Source organism: Otolemur garnettii, unplaced genomic scaffold (assembly GCF_000181295.1).
Source record: "Otolemur garnettii isolate 467f Iridium unplaced genomic scaffold, OtoGar3 scaffold00088, whole genome shotgun sequence".
Taxonomy (NCBI): domain Eukaryota; kingdom Metazoa; phylum Chordata; class Mammalia; order Primates; family Galagidae; genus Otolemur; species Otolemur garnettii.
In genome coordinates this window covers 127455-146284 of record NW_003852483.1, presented here as the reverse complement: position 1 = coordinate 146284, position 18830 = coordinate 127455, and the positions used below count along the sequence as shown (strand labels likewise).

Sequence of the window (18830 nt, the reverse complement as noted above, 5' to 3'; positions counted from 1 at the left end):
CCACCTTAGGTGTATGTGGCTGGCGCCTTAGCCTGTTGAGCTATAGGCGCCGAGCCGAGGTTTCCACTCTTATTCACCTGCAGCCTCTCCTTGGGAATACCTAGCATAACTCTTAAAAAGTTCTTTTATATTCACAAAACTCAGGATGACCATTGACTTTGTGGCAGCCTTTGCCTTTCTGCCTTCCAAAAAAAAGTTCTAGAGCTGAAGAATGACAAAAGGGGATGGCCTGCTTCGGTGAATGGAGTGCAGGGAGAGCCAGCTGGTTACAACCCAACATGCATTTTAGGTTATATTTCTTTGGGCCTTGCATTCTTTTTGCTGGTTTGAAAAATACCTATTTCTATCCTTTCCTTTTTTGATACTTGTCTTAGTTTGAAATCTCTTAAAACCTTTTAGATCATTTATGCAAAAACAAAATTTTTTGATAATTTGACAAGAATCCTAAATTTCCACCTCTTTGTTAATTGCTTACTTAAAAGACTATAATCTCTCCTTCTGGGAGGCTGAAGTGGGAAGATTGCTTGACAGCTCAGGAGTTCAAGACCAGCCTGAGCCAGAGCAAGACCCCATCTCTACTAAAAACAGAAGTATTAGCTGGGCGTTGTAATGGACACCTGTAGTCCCAGCTACTCGGGAGGTTGATACAAGAGGATTGCTTAAACCCAGGAGTTTGAGGTTGCTGTCAACTAGTCTGTTGCCACAGTACTCTAGCCTGGGCAACAAAGTGAGAATCTTGTTAAATAAATAAATAACATCAATTGAGACAAAAATATTTATGATAGAAGAATAGGTACTTCTTAAAATTTCTCCTCTAATGTATTCTAAGACTGAAATCTGTGATTGTGTGTAAACTGTGAGGCTAGAACTTGAATGTTATCTGAATGAACAATTATTCTGTAATTAGGACAAAAGATGGAGGAGGAAGGCACAGAAGATAATGGCCTAGAAGAAGATTCCAGAGACGGGCAGGTATGTGGGGTCACAGTGGAAGAGATAGCAACAGCTTCATGTTCTGATCCACCTGGTCATCTGTGTGTTTTATTTCTCTTTACAGGAGGATATGGAAGCAAGTCTGGAGAACTTGCAGAATATTGACATGATGGACATTAGTGTGCTAGATGAAACTGAAGGCGAGGATAGCAGTGCTCCAGATTTTGGGGAGGACGGTGGTGACAGCATTCTTGATTCCTTATGTGATAATAAAGAATACGTGGCTGCGCAACTGAAACAGCTTCCAGCTCAGCTCCAAGAGCATGCTGTAGGTAACTTGGACACCCTGTGGAATGTGCCAGTAGCCCTGAGTCACCATGGTGATCACGTGCTGCTTATATGTGGGAGAACACAGCTAAATCACTAAGAACACATAATTCGATGTCTAAACTCTGGTAGTAAATTATATCCATTTTAACAATTAATGAGTAGCTTTTCTATACTACTGGAGAGCATTTTTATAATATGTGGCTGGGAGATACCTTGTAAGCATGCTATAAAATTATACAAAGTTTTTTTTTGTTGTTGTTTGTTTTGTTTTTATGAGATAGCCTCACTTTGTCACCCTTGGTAGAGTACTGTGTAGTAACCTCAAACTCTTGGGCTTAGGTGATTCTTTTGCCTCAGCCTCTTGAGCAGCTGGGATTACAGGTGCCCGCCACAACACCTAGCTTTTTTTTTTTTTTTTTTTTTTTTTTTTTGAGACAGAGCCTCAAGCTGTCCCCCTGGGTAGAGTGTCGTGGCATTACAGCTCACAGCAACCTCCAACTCCTGGGCTCAAGCGAGTCTCCTGCCTCCGCCTCCCAAGTAGCTGGGACCACAGGCGCCCGCCACAACGCCCGGCTATTTTTTGGTTGCAGCCGTCATTGTTGTTTGGCGGGTCCGGGCTGGGGATTCGAACCCACCACCTTAGGTGTACGTGGCTGGCGCCTTAGCCGGTTGAGCTATAGGCGCCGAGCCAACACCTAGCTTTTTTTTGGTTGTAGTTGACATTGTTGTTTAGCTGGCCTGGACCAGGCTCGAACCAGCCAGCCTTAGTGTATGTGGCCAACACCTCACTTACTGAGCTGCTGGTTCCAAGCCATATACAAAGTTTCTGTTACATTAAAAGATGTAAAGCAAAGTGACAAAAAGTATCCCCCATCCCCACCCCAAGAACCCCTGTCCTCAGAAGGATTCACTGTTAACATCCTGGTTGTATAGAAGGGCTTTGAGGCTCCAGTGATCCTCCAGCCTTGGCCTCCTGAAGTTCTGGGATTATAGGTACAAGCTACCATGCTAGGCCAGGAGAGCTTTAATTGTATTATCTCTGTACACTTCCCTGTTTACTCCTAGTATTTTGGTGTAGAGCTCTCTGGTGAGGGTGTTCAACGAACAGAACTCTGTTCTTCAACCCTAGAACAGAGTCGTCGTTGTAGGACTGATTGTCTTTTTTTTTTGTTTGGTTTTTGAGACAAAGTTTTTTTTTTTTGAGACAGAGCCTTAAGCCATCCCCCTGGGTAGAGTGCTGTGGTATCACAGCAGCCTCCAACTCCTAGGCTCAAGCAAGTCTCCTGCCTCAGCCTCCCAAGTAGCTGGGACCACAGGTGCCTGCCACAATGCCTGGCTAATTTTTGGTTGCATCCATCGTTGTTTTGGTGGGCTGGGCTGGATTCAAACCCGCCGCCTTAGGTGTATGTTGCTGGCGCCTTTGCCACTTGAGCCACAGGCGCCGAGCCGAGACAAAGTTTTAGTATATTATTGCCCTCAGTAGAATGCCATGGCATCACAGCTTACAGCAATCTCAAACTCTTGGGCTTAAATGATTCTTTTGCCTCAGCCTCCTAAGTAGTTGGGACTGCAGGCACCTGCCACAATGCCCGGCTAGGACCTATTGTCATTTTAATTCGAGTGCACATGCCCAGCCATTTTGGTTGGTGGCTTTATTTACTTGAAGCATTAAAGCTTTCAGCTTTGGGGGAAATGCTCTTGTAGATTGAACCTTAAGCTTTAGGGTCAAAAGTCATAATCTGCAAGTTTACTGCTCCTTGGCCTAGGGTAGCATATCGGGCAACTGTCCTCTTTTCTCAGTATGTTCCTATCCTGTGAATGTGCATGGTTTTCAGAGTAGGTGCTTGCTTTCTAACAATTTAATAAATGGTGGCATCCAGGTCATAGGTTCACATCAGAGAAGGAAAAAAGAGCAAAATACCTAGAGGGATCTCTCTATATTTCACTTGGAAAGGGTTTTAAATTTAGTAAAATTCCAGAAAATAGTTTTGCTTTTGTTTGGTAAATAGTAGTAAGAAAACAATCGTATTAAATAAAGTAACCTAGAAGAAAATACGTGGTTACTGTTAACTTTGAAAGTATTGCTGTGAAGCAAAATTGGAGGAGTGCAGAGTTTGTCATTTTGAGTTCTGCTTTGGATATCCTGTGTGGTTGGGTGGTGTATGTTAATTACCAGTATTTAGAAACTGCCTGGGAAATACATTCAGCTGATACAGACTGAGTGCCTACCCATCTGCAAGCCATTGTCACAAACACTGGTATAAGAGAGTCCTAGTGTGTGGGCTCTGGCAGGGAGGGAGGTGCTAGACTGAGTAAGTACAACATCTACTGAGTAGACTCAGATGGTGACAGGTGCTATTAAGGAAATAGACACAGACTGCCTGGAAAGTAGTGAGGTGTAGGCCTCAGCATTCACAGCAACAATCTCCATAAAGTACTGTTCTATTTTATTTTTCAGGTGGATGGGCAAGGATTTGAGAACACTCTGGAAACTTCATCATTGGACTTCAAAGTAACTCCGGTAAGTTGCCTTTGGGTTCTGCATCATTGGAAACTTTAAATGAGTGGTCAGTTATTTCTTAGGGAGAAAAGGGAGTATGTGTATATAAAAATGATAAACTGAGCACTGATACAGAGTTTAGGTGTAAGGGATAAGACAATTAACGAAACAGATACAGTCTTAGAGTTTGCAATATAGCACCATAAAACCAATTAGTATGTAATTAGAAGGGAAAAGAGGTGCCATTATTAGGGGGCAGTTAAGGGGATTGGGCTGAAAAAGTAACCAGAAGACTTTGCAGGGGAAGTCCTATCTGAATCGAGATCTGACATACAGGTCTGCAGTTAGCTGGGTGAAGGGGGAAAGAAAAATTTGGAGTAAAAGATGTAGGCAGTGGTCCTCAGACAGGGGGAGTCAGCATACAGGGTTGGGGGAGAAGGCCATAAGTGGGACTGCAAAGCAGTTGGGCCTGCCCCACCATAGTCTGAGCCACAGAAATTGACTTGACTTATTGTCCTGAGTGGAAAAGGTTTTTTCCCCAGGATAGAGAGACAGTTTCGTTCTGGTTACAATAACAGTTTTATGTTCAGGAGAAACATCTTTTTCTTAAATTTGATGTGATGTGTAGAGATGGCCTTCTGTGTGACCTCTGCTTTGACTATGTGAGTCTTTGCCAGCTGCAGTAGCCACTAGGGGTGGGTAGGGTGGAGGTACAGGGACAGACTCTGAGAAGAACCAGACTCAATATTACCACTGCCTATCTGTTGGTGCCAGAGAAACTGGCAAAATGGGCTTGCTTCATCAAGGTATTTGGGTTGGAATATATTTTTTTGAAAAAGGAAAGTTTTTTGGAAATAGGCATTAACTCACAGAAAGCTATTTTTACTTAGGGAAATGCATCTGCCCAGTTTTTAAAGTGACTTGTGGATTTGCTTTTCCTTTTTTAAATAGGATATTGAAGAACCTCTATTGGAGCCAGGTACTGATAAGAGAAACACGACATTTATGGTTTGAAAGTTTTCATGCTACTATTAGTTGAAAGCTTTTTATATTTTAAGCTGTGTTATGGTCTTGTAAATTACTCTAATGGTGGACAATCCAGATCGTACAAGGATCAGAGATTGGAAACCCATTCATATCACCAGATCTGTGGGAATGCCTTTCTGGCTTCTTGAGGTCAAATATATTTGGTGAGATGTAGTTATTATTTTCATCTCTAACCACATAAGAGTGGCATTTAATCCCACCCTCCCCCATGATTCTTCCATGTGTTTCTACACATGAAACAGATCTTGTGATATTTTGCTGCAGTCGTTTTGGTTAATGCAGTTGAGGCAGGATGAAGCTGCTCTCAGGGAATTTGTAACCTGAGAAGTAAGTGACTGGATTCCAGAAGAGGAAACAGTTTCTTCACGAAAATTTCCAACATATTATTCCCCTTCTGGACTGCGTTTATCTCCCATCGTCGGAAGAGTTTCTGGTTTTCGTATGGGACTGTTCTGTTAAAAGAAATTCAAAGAAATTTGGAAATTGAGCTGTCATTGAATGGTGATTGCATTCGGTTCTGCACCTTGGACTTTGGAAAATCAGTCAGAAGACCCAGAATTGAACAAAAACTCAAAGAAGACTGTTGAGAAGCAGACACATGGTTGTAGGTGTTTAAATCTGTGGGGGCCTTTTCTCTTCCATATAGCGTAGAGGCTTACCTAGCAGTCGGTCGGAGCGCAGGTAGTGTAACCAGTGTAACTTTGTGTACCCGCGGGTTTTCCAATCTCTGTGTAGAGCTAGCAGTTCTCTTCGTGTTAGTGTGGCAGCCGTGCCAGTTCCGCATTTGTGATTGCTTTATTTCCCTGGTAATTAAACCTTGTGCCATTCTATTCCTGTTAAATCCGTAGAAAATGAGAAAATACTCGACATTTTGGGGGAAACTTGTAAATCTGAGCCAGTAAAAGAAGAAGGTTCCGAGCTGGAGCAGCCATTTGCACAGGATACAAGTAGCGTGGGGCCAGACAGAAAGCTTGCGGAGGAAGAGGACCTTTTTGACAGCGCCCAACCGGAGGAGGGTGATTTAGATTTGGCCAGCGAGTCAACACACGCTCAGTCGGGCGAGGCAGACAGCCTGTTAGCGGTAGTGAAAAGGGAGCCCGTGGAGCAGCCAGGTGATGGCGAGAGGATGGACTGTGAGCCTATAGGGCTAGAGCCGGCAGTTGAGCAGAGTAGTACAGCCTCCGAGCACGTGGAGGCCTATAGCGAAGAGGTCGCAGAAGCGCCCACAGAAGAAGCCCCAAGTCCAGAAGCCAGAGATAGCAAAGAAGACGAGAAGTTTGATTTTGAAGCTTGTAATGAAGTCCCTCCGGCTACTAAAGAGTCCTCAACCAGTGAGGGCGCTGATCAGAAAATGAGGTTTGTTTTTTCTCAGTTTTAGACCAGACGCTTTCTCCTTTTCATTGGTCATTTAATGACACACATAAGCTGTTTTTTCTGCAATTGGCCAGCCAGACTGATGAAATTGTAGTTTTGCTTCTAAAGAATGTCTTATTTCTCTTTGTGTATTTTTAATGGGTGATTCAGTTCCTTTCTTTTTCTCAACCTACCATGGTTGTGTTTTTAAATTGTTAGTTACCTTCAGCTAAATCGAATTGACTTTTATGAATCTGACAATTGTATTTAGGGGGTCAGATTTTTCAATATAAGCTTGGAAAGGTGTTAAGATTTATTTCAGACTAATTTTCCTGGTAGGTATTAAGTTTTAGCACATACCATATTTTTAATTTTATTCTTTTTAGTTTTTTTCCTGCATGAGTAACATTAACTTTTGTCTCTAGCTCTTTTAAGGAAGAAAAAGATATAAAGCCAATCATTAAAGATGAAAAAGGTATGACTTAATTTGCTTGGCAGGGAGCCATGTCTGGATCCCTTACTTGGGGAGGAGGGGTTTGCAGTTGTCCACATTTTGATCCAGTAATTTAATTGTTTTATTGTGGGTTACTAGAAAAACGTTACCTGATGTTTTCTTAAGAGACAAGTTTTGAATGTTTGTGAATGTCTGTGTTTCATGTTTCTGTTATGGTTGTCATTTATGGGAACGTTTTAAAGCACATTATAAGAAAGGAATAATTCTGCCCATTGAGGAATAATGAAGTAAGAATTTTAAAGACTGCTGTGTTGTTGGAGAACTGATCATCAAAAGACATTTCAGTTTATAACCAACATGGACATGATTATTTGTTAAAGAAAGAAACTCTCAGTTTTTTTGGTCCAAATTTTCAGTCTCTTTTCCTGTGTTTTGGCACACATGTATGTGAAGTAAATTCTTAAATCAGAACAGTTGAGATTAGATGTAGTTTGGAGTTTAGAAGAGGGCTCTAATCTTAAGAATGGTTGTGCTTCCTCTTATACCTTGAGAGTAAAATACTAGGTGTCTCAAAGGTCGCTGTACTTAATTTAATGTTCTTATACCAGGTCGAGGCAGCAGCAGTTCTGGTAGGAACCTGTGGGTCAGTGGACTGTCCTCCACAACACGAGCAACAGATCTGAAGAACCTTTTTAGCAAATATGGAAAGGTATGCTTTCTCATGCAATTTGTCATCCACCCTCAATTCAGTTTAACAAACTGAAGAACTTATTTTTTGCTCTTGCTAATATTATTGGTTCTTGGCCAGGTGTGGTGGCTCACACCTGTAATCTCAGCACTTTAGGAGGCCAAGGCAGGCAGATCGCCTGAGCTCATGAGTTTGAGATTAGCCTGAGCCAGAATAAGACCCCATCTCTAAAAATAGCCAGGCATTATAGCAGCATCTATAATCCCAGCTACTCAGGAGGCTGAGGCAAGGGGATCACTTGAGCCCCAGAGTCTGAGGTTGCTGTGAGATATGAGACCACTGAGATTCTGTCTCAAATAAATAAATAAATAAATAAATAAATAAATAATTGGTTCTTGTTCCATGCTCTTGTGTGAAATGTGCAAAACGGCTGTTTGGGAGGCTGAGGCAAGAGGGTTGCTCAAGTGTAAGAGTTTGAAGTTGCTGTGATGCCACAGCACTCTACCCAGAGCTAGAGAATAAGACTCTTGTCTCAGTAAAAGAGAACTGCCCTGGTTTTCTGGGTGCCTGTGGAACCAGGCATGTAGAGAGAAAGGCTCAGTACCACTTACTAAGTGGTATTTACTGAGTTTGGAAGGTTGAAGAATTCTAGGCAAAGTTTCAGAGCCTGTCAAAGGTGCCTTATTCTGGTTATAGAAACCGTTCCTTTTCCTTTGTCTAGGTCTGTGTCACCTCATTGGTGTTAGTTAATGACTTCAGCAGACAGATCCCAGAAAAGGCTTAGAAAACTTACAGCCATACATAACCTATTTGATTATTTTGTTGACTTCCTCCTTGACTCAGACAGTGATTGATAATATGTGGTCACCATTGCACTGATGTTTTAGTCTGTTAGAAAAAAGCAACATTTAAGAAATAACATGTTGGCTGAGCACAGTGGCTCCTGCCTATAATCCCAGCACTTTGGAAAACTGAGGCAAGAGGATCACTTGAACCAAGAAGATTGAAACCTTTCTGGGCAACATAGTGAGACCCCCATCTCTACAAAAAAAAAAATAAAAGAGTATCTGGGAGTGGTGGTACTCCCCTATAGTACAGGATACTCTGGAGGCTGAGGCAGGAGGATCACTTGAGTCCACAGTTTGAGTGTCCAGTGAGCTATGATAACACAACTGTACTCCAGCTTGAGTGAGCATCAGAGCAAGACTTTGTCTCAAGAAAAAGAAAGAACATAGTATAAGTATATTAAGGAAAGTTACTTCTATGTGTCACGGAGAGACCTCATTTACATTTGGGAGATGGCTTTAGTTGCACTGAGAAAGTGGCATTTTGACCATGCCTTTTCCCACAGAGCTCGGATTTGGATAGAAGCAGGAAGATGTAGGAAAGCCAATGGTGTGGGACCTGGTTGCTATGATGGCAGAACGCATGGCTGAGAGATGGGGACATGGAACCATGTCCCACCCCTTTTGTGTCTCATCTGTCATCAGAAATGATGCCCCTATAAGGATGATTGGTTTGGTGGGAAGGTAAAAATGAACTCATAATTTTGAAGAGAGGGAAGAAGGGCAGGCAGAGCTTCAGCTTTAATACAGGAGCTGATATCTTTGTCCTTATTAGTGTCCCCTTTCACCTTTGGTCTTGGTCAGATTTTGGTAGGGCCACCAGTCTTCTTCCATCTTTGTGCTAATAGAGGTTGGAGTCTAATAGGAAGGTAGTGCATATTCACTTCACCTTGTCCTTCCGCAGTTAGGAGTGTGAGATCTAGAAAGAGGAAATGACTTGTTTGAGTTGACACACTGGGTTGAGAGGCTGGGTCCCCCAGGGGCTCTTTCTACTTCCCAAGGTTGCTGACTTCATCACTGACTCCTCTAGAGCTGGATTTAAAGCTACTGTCCTGGCCAGAAGCGGTGGCACACACATCTAATCATAGCGCTCTAGGATGCCAACGTGGGATAATTTCTTGAGCTTAATAACAGACAGAGCAAGAGTGAGACCCCATCTATAATAAAAATAGAAAAAATTAGCCAGGCTCAGTGGTGTACACCAAAAGTCCCAGAGCTGCTTTAGGAGGATCACTTGAGCTCAGGAGTTTGATGTTGCTGTGAGCTAGGCTTGATGCCATGGCACTCTAGCCCAGGTGACAGAACAAAGACTCTGTCTTAAAAAAAAAAAACAAAATTACTGTCCTACTGTTTTCATCCTGTTTGTTCATTGATTGCTTTTTTGCCACCTTGTTAATTGGATGATTTTATGATTTATGACATCTTAGTAATAGCTGTGTTTTGTTCTTTAGTGGCTGCTTTTTAGGAAAGCAGTTCATATCTTTTTTTTGAGACAGTTTGATTTTGTCACCCTTGATGGAGTGCCATGGCGTCACAGCTCACAGCAACCTCTAACTCTTGGGCTTAGGCGATCCTCCTGCCTCAGCCTCCTGAGTAGCTGGGACTACAGGTTCCCGCCACAATGCCTGGCTATTTTTTTGTCACAGTTTGGCCAGAACCAGGTTCAAACCCACCACCCTTGGTATATAGGGCCAGCGCCCTACCCACTGAGCCACAGGTGCCGCCCAAGCAGTGAGTATCTTGATAGTATATCTCCACATGGTGGCATTCTGGTTTGAGTATAAAAACTTCACAAGAGTGTACTTCCACTTTCATCTACAAGTCTTTGTGATATTGTTGCATGTATTTTCCTTCTATTTAATAAACCACCCAGTACATTATTGGCTTTTTTTCCTTTTTCTAATTTGGCTTTTTTTGCTTTGAACAGATAACTTTTTTTTTTGAGACAGTATTACTCTGTTGCCCTGGGTAGAGTGCTTTAGCACCATAGCTCACAGCAACCTCAAACTCTTAAGCTCAAGTGATCTTCTTGTCTCAGCCTTCCAAGGAGCTAGGACTACAGGTACCCGCCACAAAACCTGGCTAATTTTTCTGTTTTTAGTAGAGATGGGGTCTTGCTCTTGCTCAGGCTGGTCCCAGACTTGAACAGATGACTTTTAAAGAGATTTCTAAATAACATGACAAAAACAGTTCACTATTGCTTTTTGTTGTCCTTCCACGTTCCCATTGGAGACCATGTTCCTCCCTCCTGAAGACTTAAACATTTCTTGTAGTGGTAGTGCAGGGTTGCTGATAACAAATCTTGTTTCTTTTGTATGTCTAAAGAAGTTTTTAGTTTTTCTCTTTTTTTTTTTTCTGAGACAAAGTTTTATTCTCTTGCGCTGAGTGCCATGGCATCATTATTGGGCCATGTAATCTTCTTGCCTGAGCTTCCTTAGTAGCTGGGACTGTAGGTGTGTGCCACCATACCCACCTAGTTTTTCTGTTTTTAGTAGAGATGGGGTCTCACTCTTGCTCAGGCTGGTCTCAAATTCCTGATCTCAAGAATCCTCCTACCTCAGCCTCCCGAAGTGCTAGAATGAGCCACTACCCCTGGCCTACTTTGCCCTCATTTTGAAATTTTCACTGGGTGTACAATTCTGGGTTTTCTATGAGTACCCGAGGTTTCTTTTCCTACGACTGATTTTAAGACTTTTTTTTGTCTTTATCACTGTCTTGGGATAATTTGATTATGATGTACTTTGGTTTAGTGTACTGTTTTCTTTGCTTTTTTTTCCCTGCTCCCTCTGCCTTTGGGGATTCCCACGTTGTCTCACAACTTACTGACATTACAGGGGTTATTTTCTCCTAGTCCTTTTTTCTGTTTAATTTTTAAGACTTTTTCTTACTTTGTTTCCCAATTCTCTAATTATTCTGCAGTGTCTAGTGCTAATCTTATCTAACATTTTTCATCTCCAGAGTTTGATTTGCATATTTTAAGATATCTTTCATGTGTTTACCTGACATGGCCAATTTTGTTCCTCTACCTTCTTAAACATACAGAGTAGAAGTGAAATAACTTTTTAATATCCTTGTCCACTAATTCTATCTTCTGTATCATTTTGGGGTCTCTATTGATCATGGTTTTTCTTCATTATGGATGATGTTTTCCTGCTCTTTTTTATCCTTAATAATTTTTCATTGAATATCAGATGTTACAAATTTTACCTTGTTGGATGCTAGTTATTCTCATATTTCCGTTCTCTTGAGCTTTTTTCTGGATGGAACAGCTAACATACTTGACGTAGTTTGATCCTGCTGAGGCTTGCTGTTATACTTTGAAAGGCAGGGCAAGACTAGTGCTTAATTCAGCCTAATTTGTCCCACTACTAGGCCAATAGCCTGAGTATTATGTCTGATACCATTGGTGTTACCAGCTTTTCCATTCTGGCTACCATGAGAAGCAAACCATTTGCAGTCCCGAGTGAACCCCTGGCATTGTTCCCTGTGCTCCTCGTGGGTAGTTCTTTCTCAGCCTCTTATTTCCTTACACATGTTCACTGGGCAGGAGAAACCCTGTGAAAGATCTACACGTGTAGATCTCTTGCCTTGGTCTCAGAATCTTAGCTCTGTTTTGCTTCAAGGATACTGCCGGACAGTTACTTCTGTCTGCCTGTGGCCTGGGAGCTCTAGGCAGTGAGCATGGAGCAGAGTTCCACAGCTCTCTTGGCATCATGATGTCCAATATCTGAAAAACATTGTTGCCTACTTTTCATCTAGTTTTTTAGTTGTTTCTAGCAGGAAGGCAATCAATGCTTGGTGTTTTGTGTTGGCTGGAAGTAAAGTCCTTTCCTTGTGGGAATGGAGCTGTTTTCAGCCTTAGCCAGCATGGGTGGCATGCATTTCTGAGTACGTAGTCCTTCACCTGTCCTTGAGTTCAGGGGAAGTGGAGAAAAGAACCCAAATGGGAAGGACTTTTGGTTAATTATGAGTTATGAGTGAAGTTTAACAGCCTTTTGATTTTGCCTGTTTATTTTTTCACTATGTTGTCTGATCATATATCAAAAGCAATTGTTTGGATGGGTCAAGAGTAATCAGAACCAATTTAATAATTATGGAAAACTAATAATATGTGGAAATGATTCTGTTTATCAGTTACTTGCTAATAATTTTAATAAGCTGTGTGGTTATTTGTATGAGAAATTAAGCATGTCCTTTCCATGAAGGTTGTTGGGGCCAAAGTGGTAACCAATGCCCGCAGTCCTGGGGCTCGATGCTATGGGTTTGTCACCATGTCCACATCTGATGAGGCTACCAAATGCATCAGCCATCTCCACAGAACTGAGCTGCATGGAAGAATGATCTCTGTGGAGAAGGTGAGGCAGTTCTTGTCTGTTGTAGTTCACAAGTGAAATGTATAAGTAAGGAGACCCAGTCCAAAAATCATTTCTGTATGTATTATATTTTAGGCCAAAAATGAGCCTGCTGGGAAAAAGCTATCTGACAGAAAAGAATGTGAAGTGAAGAAAGAAAAATTATCCAGTGTTGACAGACATCATTCTGTGGAGATCAAAATTGAAAAGTAAACTGATTTTTCAGTCCTCTCTCTTGGGATTCCTGGGAAGAGGGTAGGGGACCTCCACAGCGGGCTCATGAAACATGCATCTGTTTCCTTTACAGAAACAGCCTCACCAGCTTCTCATTTCAATCTCACCTAATTTTTACATCTTGCTGTCAGTATTCAGCTTTCTATTGAAAGATACTTAATGAAGTAACCTATGAGTTTAAAAAATTTTGTGTCTGAACAACTTAGTAGCTTTTTGAAAAACGTAATAAGAATAAAATGAAAGAATACTATTTTTTTTTTTTTTTTTTTTTTTTTTTGAGACAGAGCCTCAAGCTGTCCCCCTGGGCAGAGTGCCATGGCATTACAGCTCACAGCAACCTCCAACTCCTGGGCTCAAGCGAGTCTCCTGCCTCCGCCTCCCAAGTAGCTGGGACCACAGGCGCCCGCCACAACGCCCGGCTATTTTTTGGTTGCAGCCATCATCGTTGTTTGGCGGGTCCGGGCTGGGGATTCGAACCCGACAGCTTAGGTGTACGTGGCTGGCGCCTTAGCCGGTTGAGCTATAGGCGCCGAGCCAAGAATACTATTTTTATTTCACTTTTAATATTATCGGCCCTTGCACAAAATTACTTCTATGTCCACGTTGATTTTCATGCAGTTTTTGCCTATTCACAGCACTTGTCAACAACCCAGTTTTTTAAACATCATATCATAAGGAACATAGCCTCATCTAATTTTGCAGTAAATGGCCTTGAGGCTAGTTAATGTTATGTCTGACAGAGGAGAAGTATTGGTGTGTTTACCTCAAAAATTAAAAATAACCCCAGAGCATCCTCCTAATTCACTGTGGCATCCTGGGGTACCTTGGCATGATAGTTTGGGAACCATGGATGTGAGATACTAGTTTTGTAAAAGAAGTGATTTATATCTTTAATTAAAATGGAAATAAGGACTGATTTTTCAAAGCAAGTGTCATTTATATTTTCATTGCATTTCTAGGCTTTTGAGAACGTAGACTTTAGTAATGTGTCTGATAATGGTAATACTTTAGGAAACTGAATGTCTACATTAAGTTTATATTGTCACCATGACTTCTATGTTCACTTACACTCTAAAAATTGAACCGTTTGCTGAGAATCTTATCAGTTACCTCATAGTAATTTTATTGTGCTACTATCACTTATGAAACATAGGTTGAATTGGGTTTTTAAGGATGTGATTACTAGTTTGTATCATAACCAGATTGGACTTAATATGCCCTGAGAGTAAAAGGAATTGATAAGCTTTCATGCACCTAGAATCAAGACCCTAAATTTTGTGGGCAGCTTCTTCAAAGAGATACATCTTGTGTGCATTGCTAAAAAATGCTGTTACTGGTAGGCTGTGGGTAACTGTTGAGTGTTTGTGGTATTCCTGGTATCTTGGGATATGTTTCATTCATTGGCATCTGTTTGTGAGAAAAGGTGATAGTTGCTAGCTAACACATGCCAGGTGGTCCTGTGGCCACCACTGGAAAGGCAGCAATTCCCTGTGAGGCATGTGCTTTGTGTAGGTAAGGAAACAGGCTCAGAGAGGGTAAGTGCCCAGCTCAAGGTCAAACTGCCTTCAAGGTTTGCCTACAAGGTTGAACATTTTCTCTAAAACTGATGAAGAGTATCCCACACACATGTGATGAAGCAGATGTAGAGTTCTTTTTCTAAAGTGTTCTTAAGTAGATGGAGTGTTTCTCATGTACACCTGCATGTGTACCAGTGCTTCTAACATTTTGGAAAACTGTCTCCACCAACCTCCAGTTTCATTATGCTTATGAAACTAGATTTTACAGGTAATTAACGTGGGAATAGGACCTATAATAAGAAGGCTATTGTCATCATCATGTCCTTCAAAATCATCTTCCCCAGCTAATTACTGTCAGGCTGATTCGTTTTACATGGATGTCTTGAGTACATGTGAGTGAAGATCAATGTGAGCGGTCTTGTTACAGCCTTGAGAACTGAAGTTTGATAACAATGTTTTTAAATAGAACCGTAATTAAGAAGGAAGAAAAGATTGAGAAGAAGGAGGAAAAACGACCAGAAGACATTAAAAAGGAAGAAAAAGATCAGGATGAACTGAAACCAGGACCTACAAATCGGTCTAGAATCACCAAATCAGGTATGAGAGTGTTTTAAGTGTTTAGGAAGGGGGCAAAGCCTGACACAGCTGGTGGGTAGGTAGAATGTCACAGAGAAAAGAGTACAGTGAGCTTTCTGGTAACTGGCTGAATTTTCCTTTTTTATAGATAGCTGTTAAAAGGAGATGAAATGTTTCTGTACAAGAAAAGAGTTCTAAAAAGTTCTGTTTCTGAAAAGAGTTTCTGTATAATCTCAGGAATCTGGAAGTACTGTGGACAGATTAGGTGTACCTTATAGTATTGGTGGACTCAGTGGCATGGGTTCTTATTTTTCCTGAATCGTTGGTAGATTGTAGTGGGGTTCATAAGAGGAAATTAGCCTAGTTCTTACAACAAGTCTGATGTAATTCAGCACGTATGTAATTGAGTAGTTTTTCCTGCATTTATATTAAAGCTAACATCTAGCTTTACTTCTCTGTAGTAAAACACGTAGAGGAAACTAAAACCTCCAAACTTCTGTATCTGTTGAAGTGGTTGTATTTGGACAGTGCCACTTCTGTTGTCATTTTATGAAAGTTTTATGCTCTGTACTTCGAAATTGTGTGAGATTCTCTCAGAGTTTTATGGCAGAAAAGTAAACCAACTCCTCTGCTCCCCCAAGGGGAAAGAAAATGAAACAAAAATCCAACCATTTGGAGCATTGAAGTTTGGTATAGCACAAGTTAGATGTTAAGTGTTTGGGGTACTTTATCAGTAATCTCATGAGGGACATGTACGTTCCTCAAATATTATAAATCTCCCCAAACAGATAGAATTGATTGGAAGGCTTTATTGCTAGAGATGAATAAAGGGAAGCCCACCCATCTGGAGGCGGGGGTTCTCCCTCAGAGATAGCTGTGTCTGATTCAAAGCAGAAGGGCCAGACTCTGCAGAACTTTGTAGAATGTACTAGTTCTCCTGGAGCAACTAGGGTTCAGTGTAGGGGGTGGAATTCTCTGGGGCAGGTATGTTGATGTGCACATTGCAAAACACACTTTGACTGCACTTCAACTTGGGTTTAAGTTGTAGTATAAAAAAAGTCTCCGCTACTTTTACTCCAGATGCGCAAAGATTTGTCAGGGTGTGCTAGCTGCTTTGTTACCAGTATTACCCTGTTGTTCATAACAAAGATTAGGACCAGAGGCTCCAAAGGCTTCTGTTACCCATACCATGGCCCACCTGAGTGCTGATTGCTGTTGGGTGGTTGAATTGTTACCCTGTTTTAATAGATTGCTGTGTTTTTTTCCTGAAGGAAGCAGAGGAATGGAACGGACAGTAGTGATGGATAAATCAAAAGGAGAGCCTGTCATTAGTGTGAAAACCACAAGCAGGTCAAAAGAGAGAGTAAGTATCACTGCCACCTCATGTCCACCTGTTTTAGATGGTGGTTTAATGACCACTTTGACTTATATTATGAAAACAAAATTGTTTCATCTTTTTTTTTTTTTTGAGATGGAGTCTCAAGCTGTCCCCCTGGGTAGAGTACTGTGGCATCACTCACAGCAATCTCCAACTCCTGGGCTTAAGCGAGTCTCCTGCCTCTGCCTCCCAAGTAGCTAGGACCACAGGCGCCCGCCACAACGCCTGGCTATTTTTTTTTTGGTTGCAGCCATCGTTGTTTGGGCTGGGCTGGATTTGAACCCGCCACCTTAGGTGTATGTGGCTGGCGCCTTAGCCCCTTGAGCCACAGGCGCCGAGCCAAAATTGTTTCATCTTTAAGAGCTCTTTGAAGTACTGAGGAGGTATGTTGTTAATTGTTTATAGGTTATGCACATAGACAGAAAATAAAATTTTACTTTTTGCAAAACAATACTTAACCTATGTTTGCCTTCATTAACGTGCTGGCCTCTTCCCTGGTTCAGGACACATGTCTTCTGAACAGATGCTTGATTGACACACAGCGGTCCACTGTTGAATAGGATTGGCCAGCCCCAGGCTTTTCAAATGGGAAGATAGGTCCTACTCTATAGTTGATCTAATAGCAGTTTATTAATTTTTTTTCATTGATATTCTAGTCTTCTATTAAATTAACTAAAAGAAAAGTAGAGCCCAGGCTAAAACGGAGTATTTTTCTTATTGTCAGATAAGGAACATCATTTCTTAAGCTGTACACATAGCTGAACAACATACAGTGGCTTCTTGTTTTGTGTTTTCTACTCTGGAAAGCAAGAAAATCTTCCGTGCTGCCCAGCAGCAGGTTGAAACATTAGTGAGGAAATAATTACTTTTTTAGTGAGTGCAAAGTTAACAGTATCCATCCATACTCATCCAAGCATACTTTCTGTTTTTAAAACTTAATATTATTTTGTTTTGTTTTGTTTTTGAGACAGAGTCTCACTTTGACACCCTTGATAGAGTGCTATGGCATCATAGCTCACAGCAACCTCAAACTCTTGGGCTTAAGCAATTCTCTTACCCGCCACAATGCCCAGCTAGTTTGACAGATGGGGTCTCGCTCTTGCTCAGGCTGGTCTTGAACTTCTGAGCTCAAGCAATCCACCCGCCTCCCCCTCCCAGAGTGCTAGGATTATAGGCATGAGCCACCATGCCTGGGCTTTAAAACTTTTTAAAATGAAAATTTGGATTCTATAAAGCAGCAGTTCCTACCGTCACTTTTCATGTGGCTACATGAAAATTGTAAAACATGAAGAAATCTAGAGTAGAAAACCAAAAAAAATACTTAATCTAACCACCCACATAACTCTGATCATAAAATAGAAAAATAGTGATAAAGCACCTGATTGGAATATTGAATTAGCATAAAGAGATAACACAAGCAAAATGGAAGTCTCTTTTTCTTGCAGGGTCTCCTCCTTAGCTTCCTCTCAAAGGACACTGCACACGTGTCACACACATGTGCACACTGTAAGACCACCAGTGAAGGGTTGTGCTGGAACTTGTTGGTGTGCACCTTGCTTTTTGTGTATAATAGGCCTTGGAGGTCTTTACATGCAAAGACATATATTTTAGCCCTTTTCCTTTTTTTTTTCTTTTTACCTATTTTATTTTGTAATAATTTGCGTGTTGTTCAGAAAAGTTATGGGGCAGACTATATGTATGTGTCAGGTGCCAAGTCACTAATAAATGGTTAAGCTAGGCTGTAACCCTGAGAGTTTCTTTCAGGTACCCATCCCTGCTGGGCTGCCCTCCATGCAATACCTAAGGGCGTCTGTCCCCTTGCCACTCCAGGTTAAACCATCTTCTCATCTCATAGGCAGAGACTGTTGTGGTGAGGTTTTGGTTGGTATGGCTTTCTTTGTAATAAGATAATTCTTCCCATGTTTCATTTCTCCTTTTTTCCCCACCCACTCCCTTTTTTAAACCGGTATAATTTCTGATCTTAAGTTGTTCTTTTTACCATGTTGCTTTGTCTTTTATTGCTCTTATTTTTTCCTCTGGGGGAGCTAAGTAAGAAAGTAAACCGGGCATGCCTGTAATCCTAGCTCATGCCTGTAATCCTAGCACTTTAGGAGGCTGAGGCAGGTTCATTGCTTGAGCTCATAAGTTTGAGACCAGCCTGAGCAAGAATAAGACCCTGTCTCTACTAAAAATAGAAAAACTACCTGGATGTTGTGGTGGGCGCCTGTAGTCCTAGCTACTTGGGAGGCTGAGGCAATAGGAGCACTTAAGCCCAAGAGTTTGAGGTTGCTGTGAGCTATGATGCCATAGCACTCTACCGAGGGCAACAGAGTAACACTGTGTCTCAAAAAAAAGTGCCTGAGGCACTCTAAAATGTCACCTCCTAAGCCCCTTTCCTGGAGATTCTGAGTCTGGGCCAGTAGGAGGCTTTGGGTTCTGTGCAGTTTAAAAGCTTCATGGAGACTTGGCACCTGTGACTCAAGTGGCTAAGACGCCAGCCACATACACCTAAGGTGGCGGGTTCAAATCCCTAGCCCGGGCCCACCAAACAACAATGATGGCTGCAACCAAAAAATGGCCAGGCGTTGTGGCGGGCGCCTGTAGTCCCAGCTACTTGGGAGGC

At 41.7% G+C, this 18830-nt stretch overlaps 1 protein-coding gene across 2 annotated transcripts in view; it reads left to right on the top strand.

Moving 5' to 3' along the window:
• Nucleotides 1-18830, top strand: part of SAFB2 (scaffold attachment factor B2) — a 36325-nt gene that overhangs the window by 6517 nt on the left and 10978 nt on the right. For both annotated transcript variants that reach the window (XR_002774631.1, XM_003794998.3), the window contains exons 3-13: nucleotides 908-972; nucleotides 1058-1261; nucleotides 3722-3784; nucleotides 4715-4742; nucleotides 5659-6166; nucleotides 6589-6638; nucleotides 7226-7326; nucleotides 12356-12505; nucleotides 12599-12711; nucleotides 14720-14850; nucleotides 16101-16192. Coding sequence is in view for 1 of the 2 variants with exons in the window: in XM_003794998.3 (XP_003795046.1) it covers nucleotides 908-972; nucleotides 1058-1261; nucleotides 3722-3784; nucleotides 4715-4742; nucleotides 5659-6166; nucleotides 6589-6638; nucleotides 7226-7326; nucleotides 12356-12505; nucleotides 12599-12711; nucleotides 14720-14850; nucleotides 16101-16192 (1505 nt within the window). In the remaining variant the exon portion in view is untranslated. The remainder of the gene's footprint in view (nucleotides 1-907; nucleotides 973-1057; nucleotides 1262-3721; nucleotides 3785-4714; nucleotides 4743-5658; nucleotides 6167-6588; nucleotides 6639-7225; nucleotides 7327-12355; nucleotides 12506-12598; nucleotides 12712-14719; nucleotides 14851-16100; nucleotides 16193-18830) is intronic.